Source organism: Oryctolagus cuniculus, chromosome 7 (genome assembly GCF_051225735.1).
Source record: "Oryctolagus cuniculus isolate XC-2025 breed Fujian yellow rabbit chromosome 7, ASM5122573v1, whole genome shotgun sequence".
Taxonomy (NCBI): domain Eukaryota; kingdom Metazoa; phylum Chordata; class Mammalia; order Lagomorpha; family Leporidae; genus Oryctolagus; species Oryctolagus cuniculus.
The window spans coordinates 155,094,898-155,117,531 of NC_142873.1; the positions used below are offsets into that span (position 1 = coordinate 155,094,898).

The window sequence follows — 22,634 nt, forward strand, 5'->3', positions numbered from 1 at the left end:
GGGGTGGTCCCCAGAGGGGAATGGTGACCCGGGATATTCCAGAAGACAGGTGTCAGGGTGGGGCGGGGAATGTCGGCCCCCCCACGGGAGCCAACGTGTGCAAGTCCTTTTAGTTTACCGCTTGGATTGATGTCCTTTGGTGGAAACCTGGCTTGGCCGGCGCCGAGTCTCACTAGGCTAATCCTCCGCCTGCAGCGCCGGCACACCGGGTTCTAGTCCCGGTCGGGGCACCAGATTCTGTCCCGGTTGCTCCTCTTCCAGGCCAGCTCTCTGCTGTGGCCCGGGAGTGCAGTGGAGGATGGTCCAGGTGCTTGGGCCCTGCACCCCATGGGAGACCAGGAGAAGCACCTGGCTCCTGCCTTTGGATCAGCGCGATGCGCCAGCCGCGGCGGCCATTGGAGGGTGAACCAATGGCAAAAGGAAGACCTTTCTCTCTGTCTCTCTCTCTCACTGTCCACTCTGCCTGTCAAAAAAAAAAAAAAAAAAGAAGAAGAAGAAACCTGGCTTGTGGGGCGCCCCCCCCCCCCCGGGCTCTGTTCCTGCATCTCCGGCCACACCCTGCTGGGCTAGAAGCTCTCTGGATGTAGCCCACGCTCCCCTGTGCATCCCACCGCTTCTCACGCGCGCGTTTTGGTAGCGTTTGGGTCCCGCCCCGGGTTGCTCCGCGGTGATTACTCTGTTTCTCCCACCAGAATGGAAGTTGCCCAAAATACAGAAGTCCAAGGGCGCTCTCCCTGAGGCCCCGCGAACTCCTGAGGTCAAATGCTGGCCATTGTTGATCAGCTCATTCCTTGCTCATTTTAAAATCTTTCCAAAAATAACAAGAAGTTATTTTAGCTTGTGCGTCTGCTCAGTGCAACGGCTGAAGTCCTTGGGGGCGGGGGCGGGGGCGGGGGATCTCGGCTCACTCGCTCCTGTCCATATCCCTGGCTGCTTGGACGTTTAGTGATGTTTAAAACACTTACTTATTTGAAAGGTTGGGAGAGAGAGGGAGGAAAGGAGGGGAGAAGGGGAGGGGGAGAAAGAGAGAGAGAGAGAAAGAGAGAGAGAGAGGGAGAGAGAGAGATACAGAGAGAGGGAGAAACAGAGAGAGAGATACAGAGAGAGGGAGAGAGAGAGAGAGAGGGAGAGAGATACGGGGAGAGAGAGAGATACAGAGAGAGGGAGATACAGAGAGAGAGATACAGAGAGAGGGAGAGAGAGAGAGAGAGGGAGAGAGATACGGGGAGAGAGAGAGATACAGAGAGAGGGAGATACAGAGAGAGAGAGATACAGAGAGAGGGAGGGAGAGAGAGAGAGGGGGAGAGAGAGAGAGAGAGGGGGAGAGAGAGAGAGAGAGAGGTCTGTATTAAGTGCTAGCACTGCTGGCACTTGGCCAGGCTGAAGCCGGGAGCTGGAACCCCATCTGGGCCCCCGTGTGGGCGGCAGGCAGGGCCCAGTGACCTCAGCGGGCACCGCTGCCCCTGGGGTCTGCGCGAGCCGGAAGCGGCAGGCAGGAGCGGAGCTGGGCTGGCGCTCAGGTGCTGCGGTGAGAGACCAGGATGTTCTGTGTGACTTCCCACTCGGCCCATTTTTACCGCTGCTGCGATGGCTCTGCGGTGTCGGCTCTCAGGCGGAGCCGCCGGCTTCCTTTCTCCCCACTTTGAAAAGGATTTATGTTTGCCCGTGGTGAAATGCACACGACGCGTCTAGGACGCTGGCCCGTTTTTAGGGTGCAGCATCTACAGCCCTTGTTCCCCCATCGAAGCTGAAACTCAGCACCCACTGGACACGAACGCCCCGGTTTCCCTTCCTCCCAAGTCCTGGCAGCCACCACTCCACTTTCCATTTTTTAAAAACTTTAGTTTCCGGGGCCAGTGTTGTGGTGCAGCGGGTTAAGCCGCTGCCTGAGACACCGGCAACCCACGGCAGGGCACCAGTTCAAGTCCCGGCTCTTCCGCTTCCCATCCAGTCCCCAGTGCTCCTGGGAAGGCAGCAGAAGCTGGTCCCTGGGCATGGGCCCTGCCTCCTCCGTGGCAGACCTGGACGGAGCTCCAGGCTCCTGGCTTCAGCCTGGCCCAGCCCTGGCCGCTGCAGCCATTTGGGGGCAGAACCAGTGGATAGAAGACCTCTCTCTCTCTCTTTGACTCTCCCTATCTCTCTTATTCTGCCTTAAAAATATAGAATAAATCTCTTAAAATGTAAATTTATTTGTATTTATTTGAAAGGGAGAAGAGAGAGAGAGAGGGAGAGAGAGAGAGAGAGAAACAAGTTTCCACTTGTTGGTGGTTTACTCCCCAAATGTGTGCAACAGCTGCCTCTCGGCCAGGCCAAAGTCAAGGAGCCCAGAACTCAATACTGGTCTCCCAGGTACACGGCCGGAAGCCAAGTACTTGGGCCCCCACTTGCCGCCCCCCAGGCCGTGCATTAGCAGGAGTCGGGACTGGAAGAGGAGCGGGGAACCTGACCCCAGGCACTCGGTGTGGGGTGCGCACGTCCCAGGCAGCCTCTGGACCTCTGTGCCCTTCTTTCTGTGCCTAGGACTGATCCTCTTTGTAAGGAGAATCCTCCCGTACGGGGCTTTTTTGGGCCTGCCTGTTTCACTTAGCAGAACCTCCGCAGGGTTTATCATGTAGCACGTGTCCGAATTCCGCGAAGAATATTCCCCTCACTGTTCACGCATCCCAACCTGCAGTTTGTTCAGGAAACGCGGAGGAAACGTGGGTTCCTGCCCGGATGCATCAGTACTGGGGTCGGAAGCCGCTGCCCAGGGTGCCCCAGTGTTGAGAGCGGCACTGGGAGTCTTTGGCTAAACACGGGTGGGCGTGTGTCAGCTGTCGCCACGGCGGGGCTCAGGGGCCGCCGAGCGTGGCTCCTGTGGCCTGTGCTTTTCCAGGTGGGATGGCCCAGTGTCTGATCACAAGCCTATTTGTATGGCGTTGGCGTGTTCTGTAGGCAAACATGCCCCGGCTGCGGTTCCCTTTGCTTGAGCAGAGAGCTGGCCCGTCCTCTGTGTGCAGCCGCTCCCGCTCTGCGTCTGCTCTCTGCAGCACTTCCACGAATCCTTCACCCGCTGGTTCTCTCGGCCTGGTGACCCAATGCAGTGACCGACAGTTCATTTTACACACATGGAAGTCACCGCTCAGTCTTTTTATGCTTCTTCACACTGCATTCTGTCCTCCGGCTGCCAGGCATCTGAGAGCTGTAGCTTTAACTGGGGGCAGTGCATTCCCCAGTGGGGCTCTGACAGTATCTGGACACATTTTTTTTTAAGATTTATTTTATTTGAGAGGGAGGGAAGGAGGAAGGAAGGAAGAGAAACAGAGAGAGAGAGAGAGAGAGAGAGAGAGAGTCTTCCGTCTACTGGTTCACTCCTCCAAATGGCTACAACAGCCAGGGCTGGGTCAGGCTGAAGCCAGGAGCCCGGAAATCCATCCGGGTCTCCCATGGGAGTGGCAGGCCCCAAGCACTCGCGCCACCCTCCGCTGCTTTCCCAAGTGCATTAGCTGGGAGCTGGATCGGAAGCAGAGCAGCCGAGAATTGAGCTGCAGCAATCATCGCATCACAGACGGCGGCCTAACTCGCTGAGCCACGACACTGGCACCCAGAGTCATTGTTTTTTTTCTTTTTTTTTTTTTTTTTGACAGGCAGAGTGGACAGTGAGAGAGAGACAGAGAGAAAGGTCTTCCTTTGCCGTTGGTTCACCCTCCAATGGCCGCCGCTGCCGGCGCGCTGTGGCCGGCGCACCGCGCTGATCCGATGGCAGGAGCCAGGAGCCAGGTGCTTCTCCTGGTCTCCCATGGGGTGCAGGGCCAAGCACCTGGGCCATCCTCCACTGCACTCCCTGGCCACAGCAGAGGGCTGGCCTGGAAGAGGGGCAACCGGGACAGAATCCGGCGCCCCGACCGGGACTAGAACCCGGTGTGCCGGAGCCGCTAGGCGGAGGATTAGCCTAGTGAGCCGCGGCGCCGGCCAGAGTCATTGTTGATGGTCGCAACTCACAGGTGCTCCTGGCACGTGACAGGTGGGAAGCCAGGGACCCTGCAACGCGCACAGCAGCCCCGACCTCCCCCCAACCCCCACCCAAAGTCAGCGCTATCCAGCTCAAAATGACAGGAGTGTCGAGGGTCACGAATCTGTAGGGAGAAAATCGTATGGCGCTTGATTCAATGTTTGTTGAACGAGGGGATGTGGAAAGCGTGCGCAGCTCAGACTTTGACCTCCGTGAAGCAGAACCACAGGAGGGAGCACTGTCATCACATCCGTGCACTTGGCCGCCACCCGAGCGTCTTTGCCCCACCCCCACCCCCCGTCTGACTCCTGGCTCCTGTTCTGTGCCCCGCGACCTTTCTATCATTGGTCTAAGAAAGATTAATGGACAGTTTTACTACTCTCCTGCCATGGAAAATTTTACAGCATTTTTTTAACTTGGAAAATAAACATCAAAATCACATTTTATCCCAAAGAGCAGTTAGATTTTTTTATCCCAATTCTTCTTTGCCATTTGATTTATTAGATGGATATTTTCAATAAACGTAAGTCTTACCTTTTATAGCTTCTTCTGGAAGACGTGTGTTCCTGTATCTTTTACTCTGCTACAAGTTCATGGATTAACGCCGACCAGATGTTGCTAAAAATGAATTTCCCGTGGCAACGGCTAGAATGGCATGTCCTGTCCTCTGCGGGGCAGGCTTTTGGCACAGCAGTGAGGGTGGCTAAGACGCTGCCTGGGATGCTCACACCTCGTACCAGAGTGCTTGGGTTCGAGTCCCGGCTCTGCTCCTGATTCTGTCTTCCTGCTGATTCACCCCGGGAGGCAGCAGGTGGCGGCTCGGGTGGCTGGGTCCCTGCCACCCACCTGGGAGACCTGGATGGAATCCCAGGCTCCTGACTTTGGTTTGGCCCAGGTTGTGGGAATTCAGGGGGTGAACCAGTGATGGGAGAGCTCTGTCTCTATCTCTCTGCCTTTTAAATGATAATAATAAAAAAAATTGAAGTCAATTGGTGGACTAGTGCCTTGAATCCTGGTTTTGAATCAGACAACTTGTTTGTTGGAAACAAACAAACAAAAAACTCACTTCTCTCTCTCTCCCTCTTCCTGTTTTGTTCAAAAGAGGCACTAATTTAATTTAGCCTTTAAACATCTTAAAATAGATTTTATTTGGGAGGGAGGGAGGGGGGAGAGAGAGAGAGAGGGAGAGGGAGAGAGGAGGAGGAGAGATGCTCCTATGTTCCCGTTTATTCCCCAAATGCCTGCAATGGCTGGGGCTGGGCCAGGCTGGAGCCAGGATCCTGGAGCTCAGCCAGGTCTCCCCGGGGTGGTGAGATCCAGCCACTTGAACCGTCACCAGCGTCTTCTGGGATCTGCATGAGCAGGAGTCAGGTGTCCGGAGCCAGACCCAAGCACTGAACTCGCGTTCTTACACAGAGGCAGCTGTCTTAACTCCAGACCAGATGCCCACTGAGGCAGCATTTTCATTCAAGAAATTAAAAAAATATTGTTGAGAGGCAGAGAGAGAGACACACACACACATAGAGAAAGTGAGTGTTCCCATCCGCTGGTTCACTCCTCAGTGCCTGCAGTGGCTGGGCCGAGCCAAAGCCAGGAGCCAGAAACTGAATCCGGGTCTCCCACACGGGGCACAGGGACCAACCGCTGGGGCTGCTGGCTCCCAGGGTGTGCGTCAGTGGGAAGCTGCAATGAGAAGCAGATCTGGGACTCAAACCCAGGCACTCTGAGTTGCAGGGTCCCGAGCCGTGTCTCAATTGCTAGGCCCAATGCCTGTCCCCGGAGGCAGCCATTTTGATATGGCAGGTGCATCTGTGCCCCTGCTTAGGTCAGATCACGAGGTTTCTCCCGTGAACGCATATACTCATGGCTTGCCAGATTTTATCCAGAAAGTAAAAGCACTTTGCTATCCCTTTATTACATGATTTGTTTTCTCTTTTGTGCTTTGTTAAAGCAGATGCAAATGATTTTTCTTGGCTGGATGCAGTCACTAAGGACACTCCTGACATGAGACACCTCGCGGATAGATCCTGAGACACCTGCTTGGTTTCGGAGTTCCGGCGCGCGCCTGCTGGACTCGGCCCGGTGCTGAGCCCGGCTCACCTCAGGGAAGCACGCTGTGGTCTCCAGCACTGTTTCCTCCAAGAAGATTCATAACCAGAAGGAGTTACGCTGTGTGCACTCTTTGCTTCCGAAATTGTGTTGTTTTGTTTTGGTCTATGCCTTCCACTGCTTCTGAGCATGCTTTTTGTTAGAAAAAGAGTTGCAGATCGGTGCCTCCCCACACAGGGCACCAAAATGTTAGGAAAAAAAAAAAAGGAGTAGAATAGAGAGGAGGCAGTGCACGAATTTACAGCCAGACAGAATTCGTTCAGAGAAAGTAAATCCGCAGAGGTGGGTGACCCACTGCCCGTGTGTACAAGATGGAGCACGTGGCAGAAGGCCCGACCCCCAGGGGGCTGGCCTTTTTAAGGAGGGCTGGGGCTGGGGTGGGGGTAGGGAGCAGCAGCAGAGAGGAATTCCTGGAACTGGGTGGGGCCTTGGGATCCTGGAAAGAATGCGGGGTGGGGTATGCAGGCCATGGGTGTGAGACCCATTTGAGATTCAAGGGCAAGGAATACACCCCGATGTTTATCTGACTTTCAGGCAATGAGCAGGATAGCTGAGGCTTAGGTCCTTGTCCCATCAGTTTTAACTAATCTACAATTGCTCAGTCTGAGTCTGTGAAGCTCCACTGACCATTACCTGTCTCATATCGTTCACCTTGGAGTTAACAGCTCCCAAGTTTGGGGCCAGGATTGTGGCACAGCAGGTAAAGCCACCTCCTGTGATGCCAGCATCCCACATGGGCGCCGGTTTGTGACCTGGCTGCTCCACCGCCAATCCAGCTCCCTGCTAATGGCCTGGGAAAAGCAGCAGAACTTGGTCCAAGTGTTTGGGCCTCTGCTACCCATGTGGAAGTCCCAGATACAGCTCCTGGCTCCTGGTTTCGGCCTGGCCCAGCCCTGGCCATGTGGCCATCTGGAGAGGGAACAGGTGAATGGAAGACCTTTCTCTCTTGCTGGCTCTCCCTCTTGCTCTGTGTCTCTGACTTTCAAAATAAATAAATAAATCTTAAAACAAAATGAGCTCCAGGCTTGCATGCTCAGAGGGTGAGGCTGGGACCGGAGAGGGGAAAAGAGAGAGGGAAGACAGATCTGCTTCTGTCATGCCTGGGAATTCAACGTGCAGTTCTGGAAGAGAGGAGCAATGGGAAAACAGTGACAGGTTTTTTTCCCCCAAAATTTATTTATTTATTTGAAAGGAAGAGTTACACAGAGAGAAGAGAGACAGAGAAGGGTCTCCCAACCACCTGTCTCCCCAAATGGGAGCAATGGTCAGAGCTGGGCCAATCCAAAGCCAGAAGCCAGGAGCTTCTTCCATGTCTCCCATGTGGGTGCAGGGGCCCAAGGACTTGGGCCATCCTCCACTGTTTTCCCAGGTGCATTAGCAGAGAGCTGGATTGGAAGAGGAGCAGCCGGGACACAAACCAGCACTCATATGGGATGCAGGTGTTGCAGGCTGCAGCTTAACCAGCCCGCTGTGCCACAGCACCAGCCCCAAGTGACGGTTCCTAGACAAAGAATGACAAGGTAACGCTCAGGCTGGTCTGCAAGGATGCCAGCTGCTGGCGTGGACTCGGGGTGCCCGGCAGCCAGGCCTGGAGTCCCCGATGCCCAGCAGAACAGGGCTGGAGCTTGGTGCTCCTGACACCTGGGGCGGAAGCACGCGTTCTCGTGGGGACTGCCCTGGGCGATCCAGGATGTGCAGAGCATCCCTGGCCTCCTGGGTGCCAGCAGCGCCCCCGCCCCCTGGCCGCACTTGACCTCCAGGAGCCGGTGGGGCCATTTAAGGCCCTAGAACATGGGTGACTTTTGGTGTCATCTCCCCATCTCTGTCCTCACACTTGTGTGCACCTAAAACAAAAAGGAGACAGGGAGCAAAGGACGGGGGTCTTCCTTCTGGGTTTTATCTTCCTAGTTCTTTTTTTTTTTTTCTTCTTTATTCTTTTTTTGGTAGTCAAAATTCAGAGCTGAGATCCTGGAGGGTGGAAGTGTCAGGTCTTGGCCAGGATTGGGCCAGGGGGCTGACAGGCCGAATGTGCCTGGTACCCTGCCTGGACAGCTGTTTTTAACTTAGTGTATCAGACAACTTCCCTGCCTCTCCGGCACAGTTCAGGCCTCCGCCTTCACTGTAGACAGACGTCAAATACCCATTATACAAGGGGTCTCCAGAGGTTCTCGGGAAATATGTATATATGAGAAAACCACGCATGGGCTTAAAAAATAGGCTTTCACCAAAATAAACCTTGCTTTTTCAGAGTGTGTTTCATTGAGAAGCAGAGACAGAGAGCTGGGTCACTCCCCCAGTGCACAAGATCCCAGGCTGGGGGCGGACACTGGCAGCCAGGAACTCAGTCTGCGTCTCCCACATGGGCGGCGGGGACCCAACTGCTTGAGCCATCACCTGGTGTCTCCAAGGGTGTGCAGTAGCAGGAAGCTCCGGCAGGGAAAGAGCTGGAAGTTGAACCCGGGGGCTCCGGAAGGGATGTGGGTGTCCCAGCTGGCAGCCTGAGTCCTAGGCTTATCGCCCACCCTGAGCGTATCTTTTTTTTTTTTTTTTAATTTGAAAGTCAGAGTTACAGAGAGAGAAGGAGAGACACACAGAGAGATCTTCCACCCACTGGTTCACTCCCCAAATGGCTGCAATGGCCAGGACTGGGCCAGACCAAAGCCAGGAGCCAGGAGCTTCCTCCGGGCCTCCCACGCAGGTGCAGGGGCCCAAGCACTTGGGCCATCTTCTCCTGCTTTCCCAGGCCACAGCAGAGAGCAGGATCGGAAGTGAAGGAGCCAGGTCGCAAACCTGCGCCCATGTGGGATGCGGGCACCGCAGGTGGCGGCTCTACCTGCTATGCCACAGCACCGGCCCCTAAACTTATCTTTTAATTCCACTTTCCCACAGACTTTCGGCAGTACCCGTGTGTGCTGAGTAACAAGAATACTTTTCTCCTGGATCACTTCCACGCATACAAAACCAGCAGGGCTCAGCTGTGTCATTTCTAATGCTCCTTTGCCTGCCGGAGGGGGAAAGGTTGTTCAGGTCATGGGAGTGGGGGGCAGCCCAGTGTCGCTTTCCTACGGGGACTGTAACAGATGATGACAAACATCTGAAGCTCCTTCTCCCTCAGGTCTGGGGCCAGCTGTCCCCCGTCAGCTGGAACTGGGCAGAAGCACAGGTGTCAGCAGGGCGGGGCCACGGCCCAGGCTCCGGGAAGGGCTCCGCCCCTCCCTCACCTCCCGCCGCCTCCGGGGCTGCTGCTCGCCAGGGCTCGCCCACGCTCCCATGCAAGATCACACAGCTCCTCCTCTGCGTGTGCACCTCGCTGCCTCCGGCTGGGGCGGACACGGGGAGCTGGCATCCCTCCAGCCAATCCCGGAGCGATCGCTCACATCCCTTTAATTCAATCACCATCCTATGAGGAAATGGTACCCTGCGGGCCACTGGTCAGCCCGCCCCAAGTCGCCCACCTCTTCCTTCCCTGAGGAGGGGCCTGCAAAGGTGTGTCAACCAGAAGCCAGACTGAGGGACTGCCCAGAAAGACGTTCCTTGTCTAGGTCCTGGCTGATCCTATCTTATTTTCCCTCCTGCTTGTCCTGCGGCCAGGGAGAAGCAGAATGAGGGAAGAGCGAGGCCAGCACAGACACGGACACAGATGAGACACAGCACAGACACAGCACACAGCACACAGACACAGCACACAGACACAGAGAGCCACAGTTGGCCCAGGAGTGGGCTGGGCAAGCAGAGCAAGCCAGTCCCGACCTCTCCCCTAGTTACAATAAATTTGCATAAGCAAAGCGAAAGTTTGCGACTTTATCCTCTGCTGCCAGGCCTGAGATTAGAAGCCAATTCACTTCCGCTTGTGCTTGTGGGAGAAGTTACTCTTCTCACCAGGCTCCTGCTCACTCCCGCTGCCACAGCCGGCCAGCTCCAGACCCGCCAGTTCTGCGAAGGTGTTCTTGGCACTCGGGTCCGCCTTCCCAGAAGCCCGCCCCAGAGTCAGGATCCTGACCATGGACACCCCTGTTCCCGTGTCCCAGCCTCATCAGGCCGCCACCCCTGGGTGTTTCTCTAGGAGAACACGGGGCCCAGCCACGGCACGCGCTCACACGGCACTCCGTTTCAGGGCAGCTGAGAGGCTGTGCCAAGCTCCCCCCAGGGGAGAGGAACGTGGGACAGATGCTCATGCAGAGAGAGCACCAGAAGGTTCTTTTGGGGCCCCGGGTTGTTGGGGACAGCTGTCGGGAAGGGCGAAGTCAGGAGAGGCTGGTTACGGCTCGGAAGACCAGGGGCCCCGAAGCCAGCCCCGCCACTTGCCAGCGAGGCGACACAGGGCGCTTGAATGAACCTCGCGACAGAATGGCAGTGGTGCCGGGAGCAGGAACAGGCGACCTGGCCTGGCACATGCGCACCCCTGCACGGCGCGTGGCCCTGGCTCATCTGGTCACATTAGCTGTTGTCACCGTTCCTGTTCCGGAGCCGCGAGAGCTGCTCTGTAACTCAGCACCCGGACGCACACCATATAAAATCGTTTATTATAAAAAGCTCACCCGCGCGGCGCTGCGGAAGGAACGGAACAGCCGGTGCGTGTTAGAGCCCGGCCCGGGGAGGGGGCGGTGAAAGACTCATTTTACACGTCATGTGCCCGGGTTCATCAGGCCGAGGCCCTCAAAGAACTGACAGCATCGGGGGCTCCGAGAGCCGCCACCTGGGCCCCCACCTCCCCATCATCGCTGAATTCACAAAGCAGCCCTGTGTCCTCCGGACAAAGCCAGGCCTGTTTCTGACCCACACGCCAGGACTCCAGGGAAGAAAGCAGAGGCAAAAAAACGAGTTTCCAGTCCTAGTAGAAGCAAAATGAAACCACCACTACCTCCCAACCCAGCGGCGGGGGAGGGGCGCGTGTCCTGGCTGGGGAGGGGCATGTGTCACCACCACTGACTCCGGGTGGGGAAAGACCGGGGAGACGCCTGTGCCACACCCGCGCTGTGCTCTCGGGCAGCACGGCTTCCTGGTGCACCTGCTCCGTGTGGTTCTGCGAACGTCCCTCCTGGCACACGAGAGGCCTCTCCGCCCGCCCAGACGGCCAAGTGCGCCTCTGGTCCCCCTGCTTCTCGGCCGTGGCTCAGGTGGCTTCCTCGGCGTCTGGGGGTGCAGAGGATGTGAGGGCCAGGTCAGTCAGGTGGCCGGGCGTCGGAGGCCTTGTCCTGGACCTCGTCGTACTGGGGTGGGGGCGTCAAAGGTTCGATGGAGGGCGGGGCGACGTTTTTGTCCGGAAGGCTGATCCTGAAGTCTTTGAGGTGCAGCTTCTCGGATTTGATCCTCCGCACTTTGAGCGGCTTCAGGTGTTTGGCCAACCTGGAGTTCTGTCTGTCGGGGGCGTGCCCCGGGCCCGGCTCCGCCCCGGTGCTGGTGGGGGTGGCCTCGTCCAGCCCCGTCAGCGACTCATAGGAGGGGAGGGAGACGCTCATCCCCGGGTTCTGCCCCGCGTCCCCGCCTTCCGAGTAGTTGGTGTTCATGACCTCCTCGTAGCTGGGGACGTAGTACCTGGAGGACGTCTCCTCCTCTTCCTCCTGGCTGAAGGCGACAGACGCAGACGGAGAGGGTTAGCAGGCACTGGCGTCGGTGCAGTCACAAAGAGATGGGCCCCAGGCTCCACACTGGCCCTGGGCGCGCACACCATGAATGCTTTAACTGTTCATGGCGAACACGCTATCTAATGTTTATGAACCCATTTCGTATTCCTAACAACTCTGCGAGCTAAGTACTAGTGTTATACCCATTTTCAGGATAGGGAAAACTGATACAGCAAGGTTAAAGCTCACCCTGTTAGAAGGTTCACTCTGTGAACCACACAACTGACCACTGGGGAGTTCTGCTCCCTGGCCTTGAAGCCTTTCCCACTTTGCAATGAGCCCCACGGGCCAGGCCAACGTGCAGCCGGCTCCTCTGGCCAAAGGCGACACAGCAAGGTGTGAAACAGCCGCTGACCTGAAGCAGAGCGGCCGCCTGCAGCGGGCGAGGAACGCCTGGACTCTGACGCCGACCTGGACCTCACTTTGTCCTCCGGGGTTCTCCCGAGGCTTGAGATCAGGTCCTAAGCCTCACTCTTATTTGGCTGTCACCATGGGAACCAACACGTTAGGGTGTTTTTCACCCAATTACAAGGAGTAAGGCCAACAGCCACTTTCCAAGGTGCCCCTGGGCCGGGGGCGGGGGGGGTCTGTGTCCGGAACCTCCCTCTCGCTCTGCCTGCAGGAGTGAACCTGTGTGTGCTCAAGGCCGAGCAGGTAATTAAGGGCGGCTGATTGTCCTTCTTCCTCCTTTTCTTTTTTTTTTCTTTTTGACAGGCAGAGTGGACAGTGAGAGAGAGAGACAGAGAGAGAAAGGTCTTCCTTTGCCGTTGGTTCACCCTCCAATGGCCGCCGCTGCGGCCGGCGCACCGCGCTGATCCGATGTCAGGAGCCAGGATCCAGGTGCTTTTCCTGGTCTCCCATGGGGTGCAGGGCCCAAGCACCTGGGCTATCCTCCACTACATTCCCTGGCCATAGCAGAGAGCTGGCCTGGAAGAGGGGCAACCGGGACAGAATCCGGCGCCCCAACCGGGACTAGAACCCGGTGTGCCGGCGCCGCAAGGTGGAGGATTAGCCTATTGAGCCACGGCGCCGGCCTTCTTCCTCCTTTTCTACAATAAGATTCTCCTTCTTCCTCCTTCTCTACAATAAGCGTGTGTGGGGCCCAAGTGTATGGGTCAACTTGACCGGCCACGGGGCGTCCACACTGCACGTCCCCTCTGGGTGTGCCTGGGAGGGGGTTCCCAGCTGAGGTCAGCTACCGTGGACCCAGGAGATGGCCCTCCCCACCTGGTGGGCATCACCCAGTCCACTGGGGACCAGGACCGTGCTACCCCACTGGTTCCAGTCTCTGGGGAGCACTCCCTCATATAGCAGACGGTATCTTGTATTATCAGAAAGTGTGTTTAATTTTTCTAGGATCAAAACTACCAATGCTTCTAGAAAATCCCACCAACATAGGGAAGTCTGCTGAGGGAAAGATAAGCATCTTGGCTCCTTTCCCTTGGGATAAGCCCTGGGGTGGGCACCTCTCCGTTCCCCCAGCTACAGAATGTGACGTCCCCACCGATGCTGTGTCGCACGACCTCCTCTCAATGTCGTCCCCAAGGTCCCTCCCCGACTACAGATCCGCAATGGCCGTGCAGAATCCGTGATTCAGCTCACAGAACGACACTTGGGTGGGCCGGAGTGTCTGCTCCCTAAACGATGACCTGGTGAACATACGGGGCTCTGGTCACCAGCCCACCAGCTACGTGGCTTCCCTGAGGCTCCCACGCCCTGGGCTGCCTCTCCTGGCCAGTATGACGGACACAGGAAATTGACAGCTGCCCTGTGATTGCATCTCACGGCTAATGAGCTCATGCATCGCTGGCTGGGCATCTATGAAATGCATTCACCTCTGTCCCTCTTTCTCCTGTCTGTCCGTCTGTCATATTTGTTTGCGAAGGCTCCTTAACTAACAGAGCTATCAACCCTCACTGTGCGTCCCCCCCGCCCCGTGTCACCCCGTGTGTCACTTATCCCTTCCACTCCTGCCACCGCTGGTCAAACAGAATCCTGCTTCCCAACCTTCGCACATGGAAGCAAGCATACCAAGTGCACTAGAGGGAACAGAGAAGCAACACAGGAGGTCCTGCCCCCCAGACCCCCACCGGGTTCCCCTCTGTTTCCCCAGGGCTGTTGGAATCTTGGTAATCTCATCCGATCTCTCAGGCAACTCTGATACAGAGGAGGGCAAAGTTATCTGGGAAATGACAAACGGCATTAGGGAGGTGTGTGCAGGGGGGTGGGGAGGCAGAGCCTCGCAGACTGAGCGGGGGTGGGGCCGGGCCATCCCCTCCTGTCTTCCTCCTGGGCACCGGGCTCGGCGCCCAGGGGGTGGGGAGGCAGAGCCTCGCAGACTGAGCGGGGGCGGGGCTGGGAGGAGGGGCGGGGCCGGGCCGTCCTCACCTGTCTTCCTCCTGGGCGCTGGGCTCGGCGCCCGCCTGCTGCTGCATGCGGGCGATCTCGTCGCTCTGCCGCTGCTTCCGCTTGTCCCGGATGCTCAGGCAGATGGACAGCAGCAGCAGCATCACGCCGGCCCCCACCAGCACGTAGGCCACGGAGAAGGACTTGCTCTTGAGGATGCCGCTGCCTGTCTCGGTCTTGTTGCCCTGAGCTGCGGGCTTGTCAGCAGTGCTGAAGCCGGGCACCAGGTTCCACATGGCCATGATGACCCCGAGGACCAGCATCCCCAGGCCGATGGCCGTCAGCGCGTAGTGCGAGCCATTGGCTTTGGACTGGGCCATCATGGCAGCGGGAGGGCTGGGCCCCGTGCGAAAGAAAAAGAGAAATAAATAAAGGTGGCAGCAGTGGCAACAGCGGGTGCGGCAGCAGCCTCTTAAATGCACCGAGGAAAATCTATAGCACCACGCTCAGAAAAGTCTGCTGAAGTCTCCCAGCAAGCTCAAGGCATCCCGCGTGGACAGCGGCGGCCGGGGCTCTGGAAGGGAAGCAGAGCGGGGAGATCGATCAGTTCCGATTCAAGATGCTTTTGGGGCACGCAGCGGCACGTCGGGAAGCAGCAGCGAGCCCCGAGCCGGAGGCCTGGCGTGGCCTTGCCTGCGGTGCGCTCCCCGTGTCTGCACTCACAGCCGCAGCCTGCAGAGGAAGCCGATTGGCCCGGCTCCGCTGCAAGGCACAAGCCAAGCAGGAGGCCTGCAGGGGGCCAGGCGGTGAGGGCTCAGGGCCTTCCGACCTTTTGTGGGATTCACTGAAGAGCAGTTAGGACCTCGGCTCTCCTGGGAGACAGCAAGGAGAGGGGTAGGCAAGCGTGCGTCGCGGCCCAGCCACGTGGCAGAGCCGCCTCTGTGATGGCCCCCGTCCGGGCCTCCTGTGGTCGGTTCACTACCCTTAGTGGCTCCCCACTTCCTGCAGGAGAAATCCAGCTCCCCACAATGATGCTGCGGGCTGGGCTGCCTTTGGCTGGCCCTGGCCTCTCTCCCAGCCCTCCGTCGCTCAGCCCCTCCGGCAGCTGGGCAGCTCTCCGTTCACTCGCACCAACAATTGTGGCACGGCTGTCTCCTGCCAAGACCACATACTCACAGTCTCTGAGCCTGGTGATCAGCAGAGACGTGGGAAACGTGAAACCAGCAGAGGCGCCCGTGCCACCCGGCAAGCCAGTGGCTCCTCAGCCACATCGAGTTTCCCTTTCTTTTAAAAAAGATTTATCTGTTTGAAAAGAGAGAGAGAGAAATAGAGGGAGAAGGGGAGAGAGAGAGAGAGAGAGAGAGCGAGCTTCCATCCAATGGTTCACTCTCCCAATGGCTGCAATGGCCAGGACTGGACCAGGCTGAAGCCAGGAGCCAGGAGTGTCCTCCAGATCTCCCATGTGAGTGCAGGGCCCCAAGCGCTTGGGCCATCTTCCGCTGCTTTCCCAGGCGCATTAGCAAGGAGCTGGACGGGAAGAGGAGCAGCTGGGACATGAACTGGTGCCCATGTGGGACGCTGGTGTTGCAGGTGGTGGCTTAACCCACAGCACTGCAGCGCCGGCCCCGAGTTTTCCTTTTCTTAAAGTAGGCAGAAGCCTTTCTGTTCCCTATCTCAGTTCTGTGCCTGTAAAACAGCTTGGAGATGCGGTGCCAACAGGGGCAGCCAGGGGCCCCAGGGTTCCATAGCCCCACGTGGGCCCGGGCCACCAGGGACCAGGAAGCCAGGGATGGGATGTGCAGGTTACACTGCAGGGAGCCGGGGTGGGGGCGCAGTGCCCTGGCAGCCCCCTCCTCCCAAGGGCTCCCTGCAGCAGGAGCCTGCGAGACAGCAGGACGCGGTGTTTGGAGGGGCAGGGCCCTGCGGTCCGTGCTGCATTCTTTCCAGGCTCTGCCCGCGGCCTGAAACCTGAGGCCGCAGAGCTGTTTTCTTGTCCAGGCCCAGGATCCCTGTGAAAGCGACCCCACTGTCAAAGGCCGCTCTGAAAATACCCCGGACAACATCCGCGTCAGCGAGCGGTCTGGGCCTCCTTCTCTCGTTCGAACTCAGCAAGTACTTCTCCCGCATCGCACTGTCAGCCAAGAAGCAAGGCAGATACTGGAGGAGGATGGCTGGGGAAGTCGGGGATGCCTGGGGCTCCAGCCCGGGGCTGGTGCTGTGGCGGAGCAGGTAAAGCCGCTGCCTGCAGTGCCGGCATCCCATATGGACGCCGGTTCGAGTCCTGGCTGCTCCACTTCCAGTCCAGCTCTCTGATGTGGCCTGAGAAAGCAGTAGAGGATGGTCCAAGTCCTTGGGCCCCTGAACCTGCGTGGGAGATCCGGAAGAAGCTCCTGGCTCCTGGCTTAGGATCAGCACAGCTCTGGCCATTGCAGCCAGTTGGGGAGTGAACCAGCGGATGGAAGACCTCTCTCTCTCTCTGTCTCTACTTCTCTTTGTAACTCTATCAAATAACAAAATAAATCTTTTTTTTTTTTTTGACAGGTAGAGTGGACAGTGAGATTGAGAGACAGAGAGAAAGGTCTTCCTTTTGCCGTTGGTTCACCCTCCAATGGCCGCTGATCCGAAGCCAGGAGCCAGGTGCTTCTCCTGGTCTCCCATGGGGTGCAGGGCCCAAGTACTTGGGCCATCCTCCACTGTACTCCCTGGCCACAGCAGAGAGCTGGCTTGGAAGAGGGGCAACCGGGACAGAATCCGGCGCCCCGACAGGGACTAGAACCCGGTGTGCCAGTGCCACAAGGCGGAGGATTAGCCTAGTGAGCTGTGGCGCCGGCTACAAAATAAATCTTTAAAAAACAATGACCTAGGCCGGCGCCGCGGCTCACTAGGCTAATCCTCCGCCTAGCGGCGCCGGCACACCGGGTTCTAGTCCCGGTCGGGGTGCCGGATTCTGTCCCGGTTGCCCCTCTTCCAGGCCAGCCCTCTGCTGTGGCCAGGGAGTGCAGTGGAGGATGGCCCAGGTGCTTGGGCCCTGCACCCCATGGGAGACCAGGAAAAGCACCTGACTCCTGGCTCCTGCCATCGGATCAGCGCGGTGCGCCGGCCGCAGCGCGCCGGCCGCGGCGGCCATTGGAGGGTGAACCAACGGCAAAGGAAGACCTTTCTCTCTGTCTCTCTCTCTCACTGTCCACTCTGCCTGTCAAAAAAATAAAAAAAAAAAAAAAAACAAAAAAAAAACAATGACCTATGAGGAGGAAGGGAAGAAAGGATGGGAACAAAGGAATTAAACAGCAGGGGCTCGGGGCAAACCTCGGTGACAAAGTCCCTCTGTCAGACTAGGGCCTGCACCCCGCATGCACAATACCACGTGCATTTGGGAGTCAAAAGTTTAAAAACGGGTCACACCGTTGGCCCTGCAATTCCTCCGAGGGTGATGTGCAGAAGCATGGTGACCGGAAGCCACTGCGAGGGCCCGAGGTCCCGATCGGGTCGGATAAATGACAGTCGCTCAGCAGGAGTGACAGAGGGAAGGCAGCGGTGTGTCCTGTGCGGTTCTGTACACACACAGCTAGCTACCAATATACAGGGAAAAAGACCGGGTGAGTGGACTTTGGCTCAAATGAAAAAGAGACGATACGCTTCCAAGCATGCAAACACGCGTGTAAAACTCCAGACTCGTACCCATGATTGCCGCTGGGGTGCAGGGGCGTGGAAGGGGACCCTCTATCCTCTCTCTCCAGCTTGAACTTCTCAGTGGGGACACGTGGGTGCAGGGCAGCGCGGCTGGTGGAGGGGGCGCTCCGGAGCCAGGCTGCCTGGGCTCAGCTCCTCGCCCTGTGCCTTCCCAGCCGCGCAGCCTTGGGCTGCACCTCCACAGCGGTGAGATGCCCACGTCACAGGGGAGTCCCGACCAGGACACAAGAAACAGTACACAAGGCGGGACCAGCACGCAGCAAGGGCTTCTGAAGGGCTTGTCATTTAATAGAACTCAAAGCTGGTGTTCGCAGCGGAGTGAGGTCATGCAGGGGGACAAAAGCTGGATTTTGGGGGAAAACAATCTTTGATAGGGGCCAGTGCTGTGGCATACATAGCAGGCTAAGCCACCACCACCAGCATCCGATATGGGCGCTGATTCGAGCCCCAGCTGCTCTTCTTCCAATCCAGCTCTCTGCTGTGGCCTGGGAAAGCAGTAGAAGATGGCCCAAGTGCTTGGGCCCCTGCACCCAGGCGAGGGACCCAGAAGAGGCTCCTGGCTCCTGGCTTTGGATTGGCCCAGCTCACTTGGGGAGTGAACCAGCGGATGGAAGACCTCTCTCTCTCCCTCTCCCTCCCTCCTTCTCTCTCTCTCTAAATCTACCTCTCAAATAAATAAATAAAGCCTTAAAAAATCTTAGATATGATCGTCGCCTGTGGCCTGCCACAGGGCACAGTACACAGGAAAACACTCAGCACAGCCTTGGCATTAAAACTTCCTGGCCGTGGAGGGAGCAGCCCAGAAGGAGAAGTCGAAAAAGACTCTGTGAGGAGGGGGTTGGAGAGAACAAGGCTGGGAAACACTGTTCAGCGTATCCGGCTGAGTTCTGAAGCACTCTCGGGGCATCCGCTGCCACGGTGACAGGTGACAGGTGACAGGTGGTTTTTCTGTGTGGTCTAACGAGTCAGGGTGATCTGAAACATTTGTAACAAATGTACTGGGGGGCGGGGCAAGCGAGGGAGCTCTCACCTGCTGACCTGCAGGGTCAGCCCCCTGCTGTCTCTAATGACCAGGACTGGGTCCAGCTGAAGCCGGGGACACAGTCCAGTCTCCCCTGTGGGTGGCAGGAACCCAGCTGCCTGCCTGGGCCATCGTGGCCGCCTCCCCGGTGACACGGCACGTGGGCTTCTTAGCCGCTAAGGTCTGCTCCTGGAGGCGTTCCCGTTGTCTTTTTCTTACTGAGAGACTAGAATTGGAAAAGAGGAAAGTGTTGCTTTCACACCCGAGGTGAGACGCAGGCCTGGCCCCTGGGCTCGCGGCAGGGCTGTGTGTCCGCCGGGGGCGTCAGCAGGCTCGGAGCCGGGTCTGGACTGCCCGGGCTGTGACATCCAGGCCCAGCTGGCCAGCTGTGGCCCTGGTTTCTGCCTCCTTGACCCAGGACGGCACCCGTGTTATATTTAGCACGGTGTTCTTTCCCTTGGAAAGCGATGGAAAGAAGCTAATTCTGTGCTTAGAGGATTCGGGCCACATAGTTTCCCCAGCAGCCTTGGGGGACCGCATGGGGTCCCAGCTTGGCCAGACTCACGGAGCTGGAGCCGTCACCGCTCACGGTTAAGAAAGTCCTGGGGGACACGCGAGGGACTTGTTTCTGGATTTTTAAGGCAGGGAAAAAAGTTAATGCTTTATCTTAAAATTTAAGTTTTTAAACAAGATTTCTTTATTTATTTGAAAGGTAGGATCGGAGAGTGAGCAAAAAAAAAATCTTCCATCTGCTGGTTCAGTCCCCAAATGGCTGCAACACCCAGGACTGGGCCAGGCTGAAGCCAGGAGCTTGGAGCTCCACCTGGGTCTCCTACATGGGTGGGCAGGGGCCCAAAGCACTCGGGCCACCTCCTGCTGCCTTCCCACATTCACGGGGAACTGGATTGGAAATGGACAAAACCCATTGGGCGTGGGGGACACAGGTGTCACCGGTGGCGGCTTAACCCGCGGCACCACAACGCCAGCCCTGATTTTGATATATTTGTATTTATTTATGAGGTACAGTATCAGGGAGCTTCAAATGTCCACAGAAATGGAATTTAAAGGTAAAATCCTTGGCTCCTGTGCTGCTGCTGGCTGAGCCCTGGCCATTGTGGCCATCTGGGGAGTGGACCAGAGGATGAAAGATCTCTCTCTCTCTCTCTGTCTCCCCCTCTCTGTGTAACTATGACTTTCAAGACAAATAACTTAAGAAAAGTTTAAAAAAGTAATCATTATAGCTGATGAGAAAACGTGTTAGCTAGTTAAGAGCGGGGCCTACGTGTTTGTTCCTGGGAGTGAAGGCCGGCCTGCGAGCGGCTCCTGACAAAACCCACAGAGACGCAGGGCTCCAGGCGAGCTGCAAGGCGCCTGTCGGGGAGGCAGGTGCAGGTGCAGGTGCGAGACAGACGCTACCAGAAGCCCCCACGAACCCAGCTGTGCAGCCGGCGGCCAAGTCACGGAGCCCCACGGGGGCTGTGACTCATTGCACACAAGCACCTCCCAAGGAAACAGGAAGCATGCCCAGGTCACGTCATCCAGGAAGCAGGACCTCCGAACAGAAACCAGAAACGGACAAGGCGGCGGGGACACGAGCGGCCGCTCCGACCCCCCCCCCCCCCAGCCCACACTGGGTATCCCAGTCCAGCCTCAGCAACACTCTCGGGACAGACAGCGCACCACGCTCTGGCTCTCAGGGTCGGCTCAACACTAGGAAACCGAATGCACGGCCCAGGAGACGAGCGAAACCAGGCCAGTGTCACCGCGGAGTAGTAGCCGGCAGTGAAAAGGAGGGAGCGACAGCAAGGGCGTTGGCCAGGAAGGCCACCTGCCGGGGGACGTCCACGGTGTGACTGCCACCTGCGGGGGGACGTCCACGGCGTGACTGCCACCTGCGGGGGGACGTCCACCACGTGACTACATTCAGATGAAGTTCAAGACCACCCCAGGCCAACCAATCCACTGCTCCAGCTTTGCAGAAGAAAGGCAAAGCTTAGAAACCGAATTCACAACAAAGCGGGCCCCCTGGAGGAATGCAGAATGGGGTGGGGCAAAGTGACAGAGAGAGGCCTCCATCCTCTCGTTCACTCCCCAAATGGTCACGATGGCCAGGGCTGGGCCAGGCCAAAATCAGGAGCCTGGAACTGCATCCCATGTGGGTGCAGAGGCCCAAGCACTTGGGCTGTCCTCCACTGCCTTCCCAGGTGCATCAGCAGGGAGCTGGATTGGAAGTGGAGCAGCCAGGATTTGAACCTGCGCCCATATGGGAGGCTGGCATTGCAGGTGGCGGCCCAATCCAGTGCACCACAGCACCGCCCCTGAATGAAATATTTAATAATAAGAATCCCCAAATCCAATAAAGACTTTTTGTTATTCTTAGCATAAAACCCAAACTCCTTTGCTGCAGCCTTCAAATCCCCATAGCTTAGATTGGACTCTCGTCTCTGGCTCCCCAGGCCTCAGCAGACTTCATGTCTCTGTTCACACCAAGCACCTCCTGCCACAGGGCCTTTGCACAGGCTGTTCCCACCAGCGCTTGAAGACTCTTCCACCATTCTCTTTTGTTTGGCCACTTCTGTCTCTCAGCTCAGACGCCACCATGTCTGGAAGGATTTCCCTGATTGTCCTTTGGAAGAGCCCCTGTGAGCCCCCACTTAGCTCCTTGGTGATCATCGCCATGCACCCCAGTCTATGGCGCGACAGCCCCGTTTCTGCCTCCTGGTCGGTGCCCTGTGCCTCGCGGAGGCGGATGCTCCCCGACAGAAGTTCCTGGTCTTCTCGCTTCCCTGCTGCGCGCCCAGCACCTAGTGCAGTGGGCCAGGAATTTACCGGGTGCTTCATAAATATTTGTGGATGGAAAAATAAATATCTGGCGAGTTTAAAGCTCTACCAAACGGCCCGTATCAGTTCAGGGAAATTGCCGGGCCGGGCTGGTGCTGGGGCAGGTGCGATCAGGAGGAGTTAACTGTGTGGGCACGCGGGTACCCACATCTTATTTCCGTATGCAAATGACCTGCAACACGGGAAAGCTGCCCAGATGAAACGTGATTTGCTCTGTGACCTGACGGGACTGCCCAGTGTGCCCCGGGGGCCGGCGAGGTCAGCAGCTTCCTGGTCTCTCCAGCTGGCCAGCAGCAGGGCAGCAACACTGCAGGAGTCCCGAGCTGGGCTCCTCCCCCCGACGTGCGTCCCTGGGCAAGCGCAGCCTGCGGGGGCGGGGGGCGGGGGGGCTGTGCCCAGGGCAGTGGTCCCTGTTGGGACAGCTCGGTGGGGCCATCACCGTTCGTCCACACCTGGATTGGGTCTCCGTGAACTTGAATGCCAAGGCAATGATTGGCACAAAGATCAACGGAAGCAAGCAGAGGTGGCTCGGAGAAGGGGCCCCACGTTGGTGCCTGAGCCTGCCTGCTGAATCCTAGCTCTGCACTCACAGCTCAGATACCGGGGGCTGCTCCAGACCTGCACCTGGCCTGGGCTCTGTGCCGCAGACTGAGAAGCGCCCTGGAGGCGGCGGCTGGCAGCGCTCACAACCCCAGGACAAAGAGGCTTCTCGCTCCCTGCCCTGACCTCGTCCTGCCACGCCACGTAACTGGGAAAGGGATCCGAGCTCCCCTGCAGGAGCCAGGCCGGGCAACATTCGCAGCACAAAGGCCTGGAGGCCAAGTTTAAGCTCACACACGTTTGTCACCAAGTTCCAGTCCCGTGGTGGGAGGGAGGGGCAAAGCCTCGGAGCCACTGGTGCTGCTCTGTCCACCTGGGAGGCAGCCCCCCCCCCCCCACCGTGGATTAAGGTCAAAGGGGGCGGGGTCCTGTTTCAGCTCTCAGATCCTGTGTGTGTGCGCTCTGGAAATGA

General features: G+C 57.7%; 1 protein-coding gene across 4 annotated transcripts in view; it reads right to left on the reverse strand.

The window, feature by feature from the left end:
- Positions 1–10,604: 10,604 nt before the first annotated feature.
- TMEM51 (transmembrane protein 51) overlaps positions 10,605–22,634 on the reverse strand; it is a 54,697-nt gene continuing 42,667 nt past the window's right edge. For 3 of the 4 annotated variants that reach the window (XM_070077043.2, XM_051836525.3, XM_051836527.3), the window contains exons 2-3: positions 14,113–14,644; positions 10,605–11,665 (exon numbers count right to left, since the gene is read on the reverse strand). In XM_070077043.2, the coding sequence (XP_069933144.1) occupies positions 11,263–11,665; positions 14,113–14,453 (744 nt within the window). In that variant the 5' untranslated portion in view covers positions 14,454–14,644 and the 3' untranslated portion in view covers positions 10,605–11,262. Of the gene's footprint in view, positions 11,666–14,112; positions 14,645–18,790; positions 19,008–22,634 lie in introns of all 4 variants that reach the window. The other variant, XM_002722331.6, reaches the window with a different exon arrangement.